This window comes from Hippocampus zosterae, chromosome 4 (assembly GCF_025434085.1).
Source record: "Hippocampus zosterae strain Florida chromosome 4, ASM2543408v3, whole genome shotgun sequence".
NCBI classification, from domain to species: Eukaryota; Metazoa; Chordata; class Actinopteri; order Syngnathiformes; family Syngnathidae; genus Hippocampus; species Hippocampus zosterae.
This window is the reverse complement of record NC_067454.1, coordinates 27,433,055-27,449,013: the sequence shown is the minus strand read 5'-3', so window position 1 is coordinate 27,449,013 and position 15,959 is coordinate 27,433,055. Positions and strand designations below refer to the sequence as shown.

Here is a 15,959-nt window from a genome sequence, read left to right as displayed (position 1 = left end):
GCCACCTTGGACCCATGTCCCCACTGCAGAACTTCAGACCGCAGGGGCGGAGGCACGAACAGTCTCCCCGCTGGACACCCCGCCGGTACCTGAACCCCCTCCAGGGCAGTCTGGATCCGCTGCTCAACCTCCCATTGGACGACCCCCACGATGCACTGAGCCGGGAGGATGGTTTCCGGGGGCCGATCCCCTCCCGTAGGGTCGTGGAGACGGGAAAGGGCGTCGGGCTTGGTATTCTTCGACCAGGGGGAGTATGTGAGAATGAAGTTGAATCTGGTGAGGAACAAGGCCCACCGGGCCTGACGGGAGTTTAGTCTCTTGGCGGTACGGAGGTAAGCGAGGTTCTTATGGTCCGTGTAGACCGTGAACTGTTCCCTTGCCCCTTCGAGCCAGTGTCTCCATTCTTGCAAGGCGGAGACAACAGCCAACAGTTCACGGTTGCCCACGTCGTAATTGGCTTCGGCCGCTGTGAGTCGACGGGAGAAGAAGGCGCAGGGGTGCAGCTTCTGGTCGATCGGAGAGCGTTGAGACAGCACCGCCCCCACCCCTGAATCCGAGGCGTCCACCTCTACAATAAAGGGAAGATCAGGGTCAGGATGTTGAAGTACGGGGGGACTGGTAAACGCCGCCTTTAAGTTTGCGAATGCTGCGTCCGCGGTAGAGTCCCACTTAAATGGGGTCTTAACAGACGTAAGGCGGGTTAAGGGGAGCGCCTTTTGACTATAGCCACGGATAAACCGTCTATAGAAATTTGCAAACCCCAAAAAACGCTGCAGTTCCTTGCGGTTAGTTGGAACCGGCCAGTTTGTGACTGCCTGTGTCTTAATGGGGTCTGCTCGCAACCTACCCCGTTCAATGATAAACCCCAGGAAGGAGATGACGGGAACATGGAATTCACACTTCCCTGCCTTGACGAAGAGCCGGTTTTGTAATAGGCGCTGTAGCACCAGCCTAACATGTTGCTGGTGCTCATGTAAAGACCGGGAGAAAATCAATATATCGTCCAGATAAACAAAACAGAAGATGTTAATCATGTCCCTTAAAACGTCGTTGATGAGATTTTGGAATATGGCAGGAGCGTTAGTAAGCCCGAAAGGCATCACTAAATACTCGAAATGGCCCAGAGGGGTCTTAAAAGCGGTCTTCCATTCATCTCCCTCTCTGATACGGACCAAGTGGTAAGCGCTGCATAAATCTAATTTTGAGAAAACGGTGGCGGATTGCAATGGGGCAAAGGCGGAATCTAACAAGGGTAGTGGGTATCTATTCTTTATTGTAATTTCGTTTAACCCACGATAGTCGACGCAGGGTCGCAGGGTCTTGTCCTTCTTTCTTACGAAGAAAAAACCCGGCCCTAACGGTGAACGTGAATGTCTAATGAGGCCTGCAGTGAGCGAGCTGTTAATGGACTCCGTCAACGCCTCGCGTTCAGGTTGAGACACTCGATACAGCCGCGAGGTCGGCAACGGGGCGCCCGCCTGCAGGTCTATTGCGCAATCGTAGGGGCGGTGTGGAGGTAAAGAACGCGCGCGGTCCTCGCTGAATACCTCCTTGAGGTCCCGATAGCAATCCGGCACTCCGTCAAGGCAGATATCCTCGGGGGGTGTGACACGTTCGTACCCCCCGACGGCTGACTGTAAACAGTGTTGATAACAGTATGGGCTCCAACTATCAATTGCTGGGCGCGCCCAGGAAATTACGGGGTTGTGTACCTTGAGCCAGGGTAACCCGAGGATGATAGGAGCGTTGCGGGACCGCATTACGAGAAAACGCCGATGCTCGACATGGTTACCAGAAAGTTGGAGCTTCAATGGCTCCGTTCTATGTGTAACGACCGCCAGGAGACGCCCCTTCGAGATCACGAACCCGCTTTCTATCGATAAGTTCCTCCAAAAAACAACCCAGCTCGGATGCGAGCTCGGTGTCCATCAGGCAGTCGTCTGCTCCTGAGTCTACCAGGGCCCGAACCCGCCTTGACCGGGAATCACCAAATATCTCCCCCTCAAGCTCCAGTCTGTTGGGGTGTCCCGGTCACGCGTCGACTCGTCTAGACTCGGGAGTTAACGCGCGGGATCGTGACTCACAGTACTCGGGATGGACGTGAAAAAACGATCCTGGATGACTGGTAGTGGCGTGAGGAGATGTTTGGGTGTTGTCACTAGTCGCTCGACGGCTGAAACTGCGACTTCCTTCCTCTCCACCAACGTCTTTGCCTCCCAGCTGCATAGGTTCCTCCGCGGGTGCTGTCTCCCGGAATACTCCACGATGTTCCTCACGGTATGGAGTGCGTCGGAACGGAAAACGATCTCCCCCACGCTCCCGGCTTCGCTCCCTCAGGCGATTGTCCATGAGGAGAGCGAGGTCGATCAGCTCCTCCAGGTCGGTGCTGTGGTCGCGGGTCGTCAGCTCGTCCTTGAGTTGAGAATTCAGGCCGCGACGAAACAGTCCACACGTATCCGCTTTGTGCTGCCAGAATCCGGAACTCGATAGAGTAGTCTGCGACCGATCGCCTTCCCTGGTGGAGGGCGAGTAGCCGACCCTCTGCCTCTCGGCCCCGCATGGGATGGTGGAACACCCGGCGAAATGCTGTCACGAACTCAGGGAACGACGATCGGAGAATCGGCTTGGCGTCGCTGGTCGCAATCGCCCATGACGCCGCCGGACCTGTCAACAAACTCATCACATAGGCCACTTTGGCGGCATCATTAGCGTAGGCAGACGGCTGTTGGTCGAATATGAGTGAGCACTGGTGAAGGAAGTGGCCACACTGCCCATGCTCACCCCCGTAACGAGGGGGGTGTGGAAGCGATGGTTCCCTCGACATAGTGGTATGTGAGGGGGGTGCTTCCGGCCGGCCCCCGGAGGGAGGGGGTCTCCGTTCCTCCACCCGCACTAAACGAGGTTCGAATTCGTCGAACCGATGAGCCAGCATGGAGACCGTGCCTCGGAGTTCCGAAATGGCTTGGCCCTGCTGACTCATCTGTTGCTCTTGTCGGGTAAGAGCGGACAATATTTTCTCTATCTGCGGGATCCATGTTGGCCGGAGAATTCTGTCACGTTCTGCCCGAAGCGATAACAGATCGCTCCGTGCAGAACAAGGAAGTAAAGGGTTGGATCCCCGGAAAGCAGACAACGAAAAAATCTTGTCAAACAAAAAGTGTCTTTAATGACAAAAAACAGAAAGAGCCCGACAGGGAAAAAACGGTATGAATATGTTTTTGAGAATGTTTTGTGAATGTTTGGTCCCTTCTCAAAGTTTCCTCTTTTATCTTGAAATGGGATTTTGACTTTTTCCTTGCCCGGTTGGGAGTTTGGATCATGGCATGAAGGGGTGTGCAGTGACCACTAGAGCAGGGGTGTCAAACTCATTTCACACGGTGGGCCACGGTAGATGTCAAGAGGGCCGGAACATTAAAATGATACCATACTTTGCTATAAATAACCAAAATAATATGTCTTTCCATTGTTTTGGTATAAAAAAAGCACATGAACATTAGGAAAATGTTGAAATTTAATGAACCTATCTTTTTCAAAACATTTCAGGAAGCACCTTACATTTCCTTCGACAAATGTGCAATTTACTTTTATCATTCACAAATATGCATTGCAACCGATCCCACTGATTGTACAAACTTTAACAAGTAATTGGTATTGAAAAATATAGTAATGCACTTTAAGATTAAACGAGATTTATCAAGAAAGGAAGTTTTAAACCATTTACACGTGCATATAAAATCTAAATGTAATCCCTGCCATGTCACGTTCTGCCCGAAGCGATAACAGATCGCTCCGTGCAGAACAAGGAAGTAAAGGGTTGGATCCCCGGAAAGCAGACAACGAAAAAATCTTGTCAAACAAAAAGTGTCTTTAATGACAAAAAACAGAAAGAGCCCGACAGGGAAAAAACGGTAACAAAAAACGCTGATCAAATAAGGACCAGGAGTAACAAAGAAGGAAAAAATAACTGAAAACGCTCGCGGAAAACAAAACACGAGGAGGGCCTGAATTGGCGAAAATACGATAAGTACAAATCTTAGAGTCTAAACGCGAATCACAAGAGTATCGGCCGTAAGGCAAGAAGGCAACGAGTCAATAACAAATAGCGAAATAGAGCACGAGAGAATATGGCACGGCGTGGAATTCTCCGGCAGTGAATGAGCTGCCAGAGCCACTTTAAAAAGGCCTGATAATCTCCCTGGAATTAAGAGCAGGTGTGCAGTAGGCAGAGGGAAAAAACCCGCCACCTGCTGGCAGGCACGGAACGTGACATGCCTACACCTTACAAACTAAGGAGAGTGCAATTAAATGTGTAAATGTGAGAGTGCTATTGATGCATCTGCTGTGTTGGGTCTGTCTCAGTGACGGACTGAGGCTGCTGTTGTCTTCTTCTCTGATCAAAACAGCGTCCCCAAGCGGATACTCAATGATTGCACCTTATGAAAAATATTCATTCTGTGTCTCTTATGCTTTTTTTTCACTTTTAAATAATCCTGCGGGCCTGATTGAACCTCCTTGCGGGCCGGTTTCGGCCGGCAGGCCGTATGTTTGACACCTCTGCTCTGGAGGGCCTGGTCCACAAAGTACAAAACGGGGCACATACAATACAATACAATACAATACAATACAATACATGCGGATTTATATATGCATAACTGATCGTGTTTATGCAGCGTCCCCCAACTCGGAGTTCAAATCCGTGCCACCACCTTGCCGTTTGCCGGGAAGCGGAGTGGCTGACTGCGAAGCTAAAAACTAGTAAAAGGCCAGCACTATCTGAGACCTCAGAGGAGTGAGGTTTTGCGAACATATAATTGAGCTGCTCGAGCTGGAATTTGTTACACTACGATTCACGATGAATGTTACATAGGACTGCAACATCACATGTCATTGTACCTACTTAATTATTTGGTAGGGAGCGGTGTAAAGTGAAAGAATGGGGTTTAGGGTTTGTTAAACAGCTTGTGATGATGTGGATTTGTGGAAAGATTGCCACGGCTGCTGCTATTGCTGAAGTTGGGCTGATTTGGCCGGACTGCAGAAGCTGCAAAAGAAAATGGGAGGAGTTGGTTAGGTACGGTAATTATTATACGATTCATTTACAACAAGTATGCATTGGAATTGGCTCATTGTGAAAAACCTGCTGAACCACAAAGGGTTTGGAGACTCCTCATTGAGATTGACACTGCTGTAGAATGAAATATTGACAAACTGGAATCTAATGCATATAAAAGTCACAGATTGACATTTCACACCATTTCTAGAAATACACTAAAATTATGAGTTCGCGCCAATGGGGCTGATTCATAATTTGCTCTTTTGCTTTGCACACAATCAAATAACACAACTATAGCTGTACAAAACACGCTATTCATCCATCCATCCATTTTCTGAGCCGCTTTACCCTCACGAAGTTCGCAGGGCGTGCTGGAACCTATCCCAGCTGTCTTCAGGCAGTAGGCAGGGGACACCGTGAACCGGTTGCCAGCCAATCGCAGGGCACAAATAGACAAACAACCTTTCATGCTCACACTCGCACCTCGGGACAATTCAGAGTGTTCAATCAGCCTGCCATGCATGTTTTTGGAATGTGGGAGGAAACCGGACTACGTGGAGAAAACCCACGGTAAGCACGGGGAGAACATGCAAACTCCACACAGGAAGGCCAGGGCCGGAATCGAACACAAAACACACTTCTTCATTAAAACTGAGAATAATTCACATTTGTTAAAATGTAAAATTGCACACTTAACCAATACCATATTAATGTCAAAAGATGATCTGAAAAAGAACTACATTCATCATTACGATGTCCTTAGCTTTTTGTGTACTGTGAGACTATTTAATGAAACAATACAAATGGAGCGAGTAGCGACTAACTTATTGACAGAGGGTGCTTAGCTTTGAAAGAGCGGTATGTCGAGTAAGATGGCATGTCATGTGCAAGGGTTTTGTGACCAAAGGTAGCATAGTAATCATGATTATGATTGTATTTATTTAACCTACAGTATGTTCTTGATTTTTTTAAGGGAAAAAGGGTGGCTGGTGTGCTAAGAGCTTATCCCAGCTGACCTTGGGCAGTAGGCGGAATACACCCTGAACTGGTTGCCAGCCAATCGCAGACAAGAAAATATGATTTTGTGAATATGTGTACCAGACACATAATGTGGTGACCACTGACTAGCAGGGACTAAGCCATAAGTTAAAGTACAGTGAGGCAAACACACATATTGAATTTCTACAACAGCCTTGATGTTTTTACTGTTTCACTTTTTTCCACAACAAATGAGGCCCTGTGGTTTTAACTCAAACTTGTTTTACCTTAAAGTATTTACGCATTACACATTGGAGATCGAAAATTATGTTACCCAATCTTGAAATTATTTTATTTATACCATTTAAAGTGTGACTACCCCCATCATGAATTTAGAAATATACAGCAACTAATCAGTGTACTTAAGCGTCACAGTAAGTCACCGTCACCAGTCAGCCTGGGCAGGAACGCTGATTTCACACGAATTCTCTTTGCTCCTCTTCACTTTTTTGATTAATTATGTTAATTGAAATGCACTTTTCTTTTGAATAGAAATTAAGCGTTAATCGTACTTGAATGTAATTGTAGTGAATTTTCACCTAATGGGCGCGCCAGTCTGACATGAAAAAAACAAATGTATCCATGTTGTCTACTGTACTTCAATGTATTTTTTCCCCTGAAATTAGGTCACTATAGGAATGCTAAATTATGGATTATGATTATTATTATTATTATGAATAGGAAGTTTATAAGTGTTCCACTCCTACACATTTCTACATAACTTGAAACACATCAAAATCCATCACTAAGCGATGCGAATGCAGCAATAAAGTCATAAAGTAATAGAATAAATCCAGTACCTGGATGAAAAACCATGAATATAACACAATTGAATGACAAACGATAAATTGTATAACAGTAGAGTCATGAAATAAAGATCGCCTGGAATTTTTTGCTACCAGTCTGCAACCATAATGAATCCGCAGCCCAATTCTGGGTCCAGGAATCAGTTTGTTTCAAAATAAATAAATAAATAGATATAAATAGATTCCATAACCCTATTATACAGAACTACCGGTACTTAATCCAGATGTTTTTGTTTTGTCTTCTGTGGTGCTGCGTGTCGAGTTTGCTACTTATGGTCCTGCAATTAGTGGAGATCTGCACACAGGATGCAGATTAAAGCAGGATTAATACCCTGGTTCTAGTGTACGGAGATGATTTGTAGTTCTAGTTTGGTTGTGGCCGGGATTTGTTTGATCAGTGAAGTGGCCCACATAGATGTTCAGCTATCAGAGCCACTCACATCATGCCATAAATTGCTGTTTTCTCTGTTGTAGCCCTCCTTAGCTACTTCGCAGCCTATTTTCTTCTGTTCCATTTACTACTCGATGCCAAGTTAAGACAATTAGCTGCTCTTTTTATTGTTTTGAAGAAAACAACTGCTGCAGGTGTTTCTTTCTGTTTTGAAGAACAGGGTGGGATTTAAATAAATCAAATAAAGAGTTTGGAAATTCCGGAGTGGAACGTGTTGCTATAATGTATTGTTACTTCCCTTATATGGTAGTTTAACTGATTATCAAACAACCAACATGTTCCCCTCCCCAGTGGAGGGGTTTGTGTGTGCCATTGACCCGTGGAGCCAAGTTGTCTCGAGATGTTTGCCCCAGCCAGTGGCACCCAAGATGAACGGGTCCTCGGTAAGGGACCAAACAAAGCACAAGAGCACTCAAATAGCCTCTTTTGTCGACCTGATCCCAGATAAGTGGAAGAGAATGGAGGCATGCCGCAAACACAGTTACACTCAAGGTGTGTCAGAATGTTTCCATAACTGGGGCCACAAAAGAAATATATCAAACCCAAACTACAATCTTGACCCTTCAGTGTGGGAGAGACAATGAAACAACACATTGACAAGAGATCCCGTGACGTTTGCTTTGTTCAGTGTGTGAGAAAAGGTGAGAGTATGGCATGGATCCTTTAATGTGAAAATGAACTTATTCACAATGCCCTGAGCATTCACCAAGAAGAATATCTCGACATAATATAACGAAACTGTTTCTCGCCGTAAATTAAATCAGTTACTCTGAAAGACAAAATTGGCATTTTTACACAATAATGGCGGCTAAGTGGAATTGTTATCAATACATGGAGCCCAATATCACAAAGTTGGCTTTATTCTGTTCTGTTCTTGTTTTTTATTGTCTCTTACCACTTTTGCTCTCTTTCCTACAGATATTGACATGAAGAAAGACATTGAGACATTAATTGCTGAGGAAAGAGCTGACATCATTTTAAAATATGCCACGGTAAGTCTGTGCCTAAAAGCATATCATCAATTCTTTACTAGCTCACAGAAAATATAGACCAGTTGTCCTTTAATAACTAACTCGAACAAATCGGATTACGAACAAAATGTTCAGAAAAATAATTGCTTCGGAACACAAACTAGGGTTCCGTTTTTTTCAAAATCAAGGTATCCACATGGAGTCTCTTACACGCGGTGTACGTTGTTATTTCCGTGTTTAACGTTTTTCACATTCGTGTTTTTGCTCCAACTTAGCCCTCAGTATGGCTTGACAACTTGGTTCTTAAATGTAATTCAGTTCATTTTAAGGGGAAAAAAAATACTTCATTATTTTTCACAAACAGAGTCTCGGAATAAATTGATTAATGAACCGAGGTTTCACAGTTCATGACTTTCCGTCCGATTGCTCAAACTTTACATTTTAATAATTTTGTAAATAGATATGTCTTGGTCTTCAGTCATGAGTTTAACCCTTTTATGGGGAGCGGTTACTACAGTGGACAGCTTATCATGTTATCAGGTCACAGGGTGCATGAAAGGATTACATCATCCATCCATTCTCTTCCGCTTATCTGGGGATGGGTTGCGGGGGCAGCAGCGTTAGTAGGAAAATCCAGAATTCCCTTTCCCCGCCGACAATGTCCATCTCTTTCCGGGAGGATCCTAGTCTAGCTGAGAGACACCTCTCCGGCGTATCCCGGGCGCTTCTTTCCAAGGACCTTCCGTCCTCCCAGCGAAACATGCCCGAACAATTCACCAGGGAGGTGTCCAGAAAGCATCCTAACAAGTTTCCCTAGCCACCTCATCTGGCTCCTCTCGATGCAGAAGAGCAACAACTCAACGTTGAGTCCCTCTTGGATGACTGAGCTTCTCATACTAGCTTCAAAAGAGAGGAATCTCATTTCGGACGTTTGTATCTAACAACTTTGTTGTTCGGGCACGACTCACCACCGACCGCTCGTGATCACAGGTGAAGGTAGGAGCATGTTAACCAAAGTGCTCTATAAATACAGTTGAGTTGAGTTGACAGTTGAGTAAATCGAGAGCTTTTGGCTCAGCTCCTTTGTCAAAACGACAGAGCAACGCAAACTTTATATCGCTGCAGACACTGAACCAATCAACCTGTCGATCTCGCCTCCTCCCTTTCTTTCCTTACTCGTTAAGAAGACCCCAAGAAATGTGAACCCCTCCACTTTAGGAATGATGAAGTGTTTGCTGTAAATCAGTTGAAGTAAAATCACACACAGTCATTGTTCACTGGAGCCATATCCTGGACTCCACTGTATCCGATATTGCGCAAAGAAGAGGAGGAAGAGGTGAGAAGAGAAGCGAGAATGTTGAGACGAATGAAAATGTGAAATTACATCTGTTTGTTGCTTTGTGTAACTCTTGGGTGAGAAGAGAACAAACTTGTGTGGGCGTGCGCAGGTGGATGCGTTCGTGTTGCCAAAAGCCATTTAGATTAGTTGTATAATGTGCATTGGATGCGAGAATGTGGGCCAGTGTTTCTTTGTCGAATGAAGTCTTCAACGAGTCATTCAGTCAGCCATAAATGTTTTCTTTTGTCTCAGAGTGACGGCATAGCATCTATTTGCATGAGGATCGATAGATAGATAAATGAATATCAAGGTAGTTATTGATTTACTACAATAAAATGTTATTGATTTACTTTGTAAATCAATAACATTTTGAATTAAAGTTGAATTCCTCATCCAGCTTCATTGTAGGTTTGCAAAAGCTGATGTAGAGCTGAAAGATGGAGAGTTAGGTTAAATTTAGCTTCATGTCTGAGCGGTGGGGAGGAGGGCTGTAGAGTGGTCTGCTCTGTCTAGCCATAGCAACAGCTGTGACACACTTTGCACTGATTGACGTTTACAGATTTCTGGCTAAGTTGCCAGCGAAAGGAATGCATACATTCTAATGCAGGTTTCCAGCTGGGGCACAGCTGGAACCAAATAAAGCTCACAGCATGATAGTGTTTGTCAAAACTAACTGTCTTGTTTGGCATGTCTCCCTTGTGAGATACCTCTACCACCATAAAATGACTCTTGACAAAAATGAAAATGAATATGTATGCTGCTTTGTAACCACTATGAGTCTTGAATGCTCAAAGACCGGCACTTTCATTCATTTTCCAGATTTACAGAGTGTGTATTTGCACAGTTTGATTGAATTAGGAATGCACAGAAATGGATTTTCAAGACCTGGAGCTATATACTGAATGTATTGATTGTATTTGGTTTTTCTTTGTGGACCAAATCATACAATTTGACTGTGTGACAGATCTGGAGAATGCTTGTGAATGCAGTTGACATCAGGTTTTTCATTCATTCATTCATTCATCTTCTGAGCCGCTTGATCCTCACTAGGGTCGCGGGGGGTGCTGGAGCCTATCCCAGCTGTCTTCGGGCAGTAGGCGGGGGACACCCTGAATCGGTTGCCAGCCAATCGCAGGGCAACATCAGGTTTCATTTTGGCAAACTAATGTCAACGTAATGACTTTAAGCTATATGTTTTCTACCCTCTCAAAATGTATCGGAGTTCATGGCGGGGTGCTGTCAGAGTGAGTGGAAATTCTGGTAAAGAGACTCGAAGATCAAAGCATGTAAAAAATGCTTTTTAAAGGACTGCAAGCAGACCCCCACTATTGGGTGATGTCAACTTACCGTGGGTGTTCACAGATCGCTGTTGTGAAGGGGTCACTTGGAGGACCACCTTCCACCTCGATAGATTGTGTCGTAATAGCCGTGCCGCAACCCGGGGTGATCTGGCGTCCACACGCCATGTGGGACCTGGCGTCCACATGTGTGGACATGACGTCTTTGGTTTTCAAGACTGTTAAATTTTGGACTATAAGGGCCTGGCGTCCACTTACGAGGACGTTTCATCAAGTAAAAAGATCATTCTTTGTTTTTACACTCATCAGGTCCCAATTAGCCTAAATATCAAAGAGAAAAGAAAAATAAAATAGAAATGCATGCCTTGCAAGACTTCGGGTCTTATTTAATATAGGTGATGATGATAATGATTATGCATTCATTTAACTTATTACAACAATGATTCAGATGGTTTGATGTGCACTGTCATATTTATTAATGAAATACGATGACATCGACAACACATATCAGCAGAGTGTAGAATCCGTCTGCCTGCGCCTAGATCAGTGGTTCTTAACCTGGGTTCGATCAAACCCCAGGGGTTCGGTGAGTCGGTCTCAGGGGTTCGACGGAGACTCTGCCATGGAGGTTAAGACACACCTGACTCAACATGTCATTTAATTACGACACGCCTGCTTGGCCATCGCTGGCTGCACATGATCACATTACGTTGCTTATCCAATCAGTGCTGCGGGAAATTTAGTTTGCTCAATCGTCAACGTGTGAGTGTCGTGACTTTTTTTGTTTTGTTTTTTTAAATGTTTTAACACATGCTATGTCAAGCAAAAAAAGAAAGAGGTCGGACGAGGATTCACATACCTCACGGAACGTGATGGGACTCAGCATCCTATCTGCATGATTTGTCACGCAAAGTTGAGCAACTCTCATCTCGGACCGGTAAAAGTGAAGGAACACTTCTTGAAACCTATTTTTATTTTTCACTAAGGGTTTGGTGGATGCGCATATGAGGTGGTTGGGTTTGGTACCTCTAACAAGGTTAGGAACCAATGGCCGAGACCAAATTCCCCCAAATCGCATTATACCACCTGTGCCACAACTTTTATTTGAAAGCGCTTTTCATCCCACTCAAAGACACTTTACAAGAGCATAAAAACACAGGATAAAAATGTGCATTTAAAACAAGCATACATAATTTACAAAAGCACATTTAGATGAACAAAAGAAAAATGGGTAAAAGAGATTAAAAGGTATTAAAAGCATAGCGGAACAGGTGAGTTTTTAGGGATGATTTGAAGGATTGAAGTTTTATCTCATTGTCTCATCATTCTTAATTTTTCAACTGTGCTGTGCCTGCCCCATGTGGGATTCTGCAAATGTAATGTTTTCTTCCACTGCTCAGCCATCAGATAACACTGAGGAAACAACTTTTTTTACTTTTTTTTTTTAAGCTCGGTCTGACAGCTGATTTTAACACATGTGCATGCGGAACCCAAAATTGGTGTTGGTTTTTCTCTCTCACATAAGGTTTTTGAGCTACAGGATGACCATTTTCTGGAAAAATAAGAAATAAATGTGAATGTAAATAAGACGGTAAGATGGAAATGTTACAATCTTTGAAAAAATACATAAAATTAAATAGGACTTACAAGGAAGGCCCAGGGTCACAAGGTTAAGGGAAAAGCCATCATTAATCCTCTTACTACCCCTTTCCTAGCTCTGTTTGTGATAGTACTAACCTTTTTGGAGCTGCACACCCCTCTCACTACACTGTCTCAATTGTGACTGCACAAACAAGTTGCCACATAGCTGTAGATGAGCCCAATAATCATAAAATGACAAGTCTTACTATAGCGAATCAGTGGATTTTTTGCTAGTAATCCGCGGAGAATAAAAGTGACGGCAATTTAAAATCTAATGCAATCGATTTTTTTCTATCAATGTGTTCCCCAGTGTAATTGACTTCATTTGACCACCGACAACCGTTTTTTTTTCCTTGCCTCAGTTTGATTTATAACCTTGATTTATTGGCATGCGTGATTGTGTCTCCAGGGCAGACAGGGTGGGGTTGAGATTGCCCCCTGGGAAGATGCTGACTACAAGCTCTATAAAGTTATTGATCGCCTCGGGTTCATGCAGTAAGTCCATTCTTGGTCTGTGACTTTGTGGCAATATCTTTCTGTTAGTCCTATTTATTTATTGATTGATTTGTTTGGTTTCTAGTGAAAATGAGCTGCCTGAACCAACTGCAAATGAAGAAAAGGTACAATGTTCTGCGCATTTCCAAGTTATCAAACCAGCGACATGAATTATGCCCGAATGAAATTCACAAAATTTGCCTCACATTTCCTGCACTGGTAGTGTGACATGATTCCTGCAGACGTGAAGTTTTGTCCACTGCCACCCACCAGATTATCAGGTGCACTGGGTATATTCCAGCGCATCAACCATATCAAAGCAAGAATTGCACCCTCACAAGAATCAAGTTGGGACAGTTTTTACACTTGAGGGCATCTGCGCCTTTTATGAATATAGAGCCCATAGTGTCAGAGGCCGGTCAGGGAGGCAAAACGGCGCCTGTGTGAAGGGATGTGTGAAGGTCAACACCCTCACTCCTTTCTGTTCAGAGCTGTCTCTGGTGTCCCCACACACGAATCATCTAAATGTTCAACGCTGCAATGAGTGTCTGAAAGAAACTTGCCCCTTCCAGCATTTATATCTGACAGACAAATGCCACGAAAAGCCGGCTTTATTGTTATGCCGCTGATGTGGAAATCTTGCATGAAGTCAATGTGAAAGGGACAAGTAACGAAGTAGCAGTAGAGGTCAGTCCTTCTACTCACTTGCTCACTTCATTGCTTGTTTTTTTCTACAGCTGAAACATCTCGAGGTAGAGAGAGCAGAAAAATGGCTGAAGATGGTGAAGAAGTGGGATAAATACAAAAACAGTGACAGAGTGAGTAGCAGCCAACATATCCAAGAAGAATGATGGGAGACCACTCGATCCTAAAAGACAATAAAGGAGCTGACAGACTGGTTATTAAGACCTAGCCGCTAGGTCCTAGCACTAAAATGCTGATAGTATGCTCATGTTTTGGATGCTTTCTGCTCTTTTGATATTTTTCACATGATCCATCAAAGATGACTGAATGCATCTGTTATGACAACAACAAAGTTACGAGCATGTTGACGGTCTAAACAGGACAATGATCTTACCCAACTAAAACTTCTGGTTTTGCATTTGCCACATTTTTACTCTCCTCGACTTGATGCTGTCAGATGGTGAAACGGGTCTACAAAGGCATTCCTGTCCAGCTTCGAGGTCGTGTCTGGTCTCTGCTGTTGGATGTGGAGAACACTAAGAAGGTCAACGAGGGCAAATATGAGGTAAACACAGTTATAATTTGACTGAGCAAAAGTGTGGAGAATGAGTGTGCTGTATTTTGATATTGCCCACCCAGAACCGGGAAAAACAGTCAAAGTTGTTCTAATACATGGACACGGACAATCGTAGTAAAAGCAAAACTATGGAAATGTTTTCTCTTTAACCCTGGAGAACCCAAGTTCCCTTTTCTTCTTTGGAAAATGATGAATTATACATTAAATGACTGCTATATGTTCACTGCACACCAAAATACATGTATTTTCAAATATTCAATGCTTTAATCCTAATTTAGGATGAGGGCCAGATTTGACCCTTTGGGATTTAAGGGTAGCGTTTCATCCATCCATCCATTTTCCACCGCTTATCCGGGGTCGGGTCGCGGGGGCAGCAGCTTTAGGAGGGAAGCCCAGACTTCCCTCTCCCCAGCCACTTCTTCGAGCTCTTCCTGGTGGATCCCGAGACGTTCCCATGCCAGCTGGGTGACATAGTCTCTCTAGCGTTGTCCTGGGTCGTCCTCGGGGTCTCCTGCCAGTGGGACACTTCATCAGGGAGGCGTCCAGGAGGTATCCTAATTAGATGCCCGAGCCACCTGACCTGGCTCCTCTCGATGTGGAGGAGAAGCGGCTCTACTCTGAGCCCCTCCCGGATGACAGAGCTTATCACCTTGTCTCCAAGGGAGAGCCAGGACACCCTGCGGAGAAAACTCATTTTGGCCGCTTGTATCCAGGATCTCGTTCTTTCGGTCACGACCCATAGCTCGTGACCATAGATGAGGGTTGGGACGTAGATCGACCGGTAAATTGAGAGCTTCGCCCTTTGGCTCAGCTCCTTCTTCACCACGACAGACCAATACACCGTCTGCATCACAGCAGACGCTGCACCGATCCGGCTGTCGATGTCTCGCTCCCTCCTGCCCTCACTCGTGAACAAGACCCCAAGATACTTAAACTCCTCCACTTGGGTCAAGATCTCCTCCCCGACCCGGAGAGGGAACTCCACCCTTTTCCGACTGAGGACCAAGGTTTCAGATTTGGAGGTGCAGATTTTCATCCCAACCGCTTCACAATCGGCTGCGAAACTCTCCAGTGAGAATTGGAGAGCCCTGCTTGAAGGAGCCAACAGTACCACATCATCTGCAAAAAGCAGAGATGCAATACTGAGGCCCCCAAAACGGACCCCCTCAACGCTTCGGCTGCGCCGAGATATTCTGTCCATAAAGGTGATGAACAGAAGGGCAGCCTGGGCGGAGTCCAACCCTCACTGGAAACGATTCCAACTTACTGCTGGAAATGCGAACCAAACTCTGACATCGGTGGTATAGGGACCAAACAGCCCGTATCAGCGGGCTCGGTACCCCATACTCCGGAAGCACCCCCCACAGAAGCCCCCGAGGGACACGGTCAAATGCCTTCTCCAAGTCCACAAAACACATGTAGACTGGTTGGGCAAGTTCCCACGTCCCCTCAAGGACCCTGCTAAGGGTGTAGAGCTGGTCCACAGTTCCACGGCCAGGACGAAAACCACACTGCTCCTCCTCAATCTGAGGCTCGACTTCACGACGGACCCTCCTCTCCAGCACCCCTGAAGAGACCTTACCAGGGAGGCTGAGGAGTGTGATCC

At 45.2% G+C, this 15,959-nt stretch overlaps 1 protein-coding gene and 1 long non-coding RNA gene across 3 annotated transcripts in view; both read left to right on the top strand.

The window, feature by feature from the left end:
• The window catches only part of si:ch211-71n6.4 (USP6 N-terminal-like protein), a 55,689-nt gene that overhangs the window by 29,303 nt on the left and 10,427 nt on the right, over positions 1–15,959 (top strand). Inside the window, exons 3-8 of one of the 2 annotated variants that reach the window (XM_052063941.1) lie at positions 8,267–8,340; positions 11,789–11,893; positions 13,007–13,092; positions 13,178–13,217; positions 13,830–13,910; positions 14,234–14,341. In XM_052063941.1, coding sequence (XP_051919901.1) covers positions 8,275–8,340; positions 11,789–11,893; positions 13,007–13,092; positions 13,178–13,217; positions 13,830–13,910; positions 14,234–14,341 — 486 coding nt within the window. In that variant the 5' untranslated portion in view covers positions 8,267–8,274. The remainder of the gene's footprint in view (positions 1–8,266; positions 8,341–11,788; positions 11,894–13,006; positions 13,093–13,177; positions 13,218–13,829; positions 13,911–14,233; positions 14,342–15,959) is intronic. The other variant, XM_052063942.1, reaches the window with a different exon arrangement.
• LOC127599839 (uncharacterized) lies at positions 8,347–11,770 on the top strand. The gene is made up of 2 exons (XR_007962190.1): positions 8,347–10,657; positions 10,805–11,770. It is a non-coding gene; the product is annotated as an uncharacterized LOC127599839 (long non-coding RNA).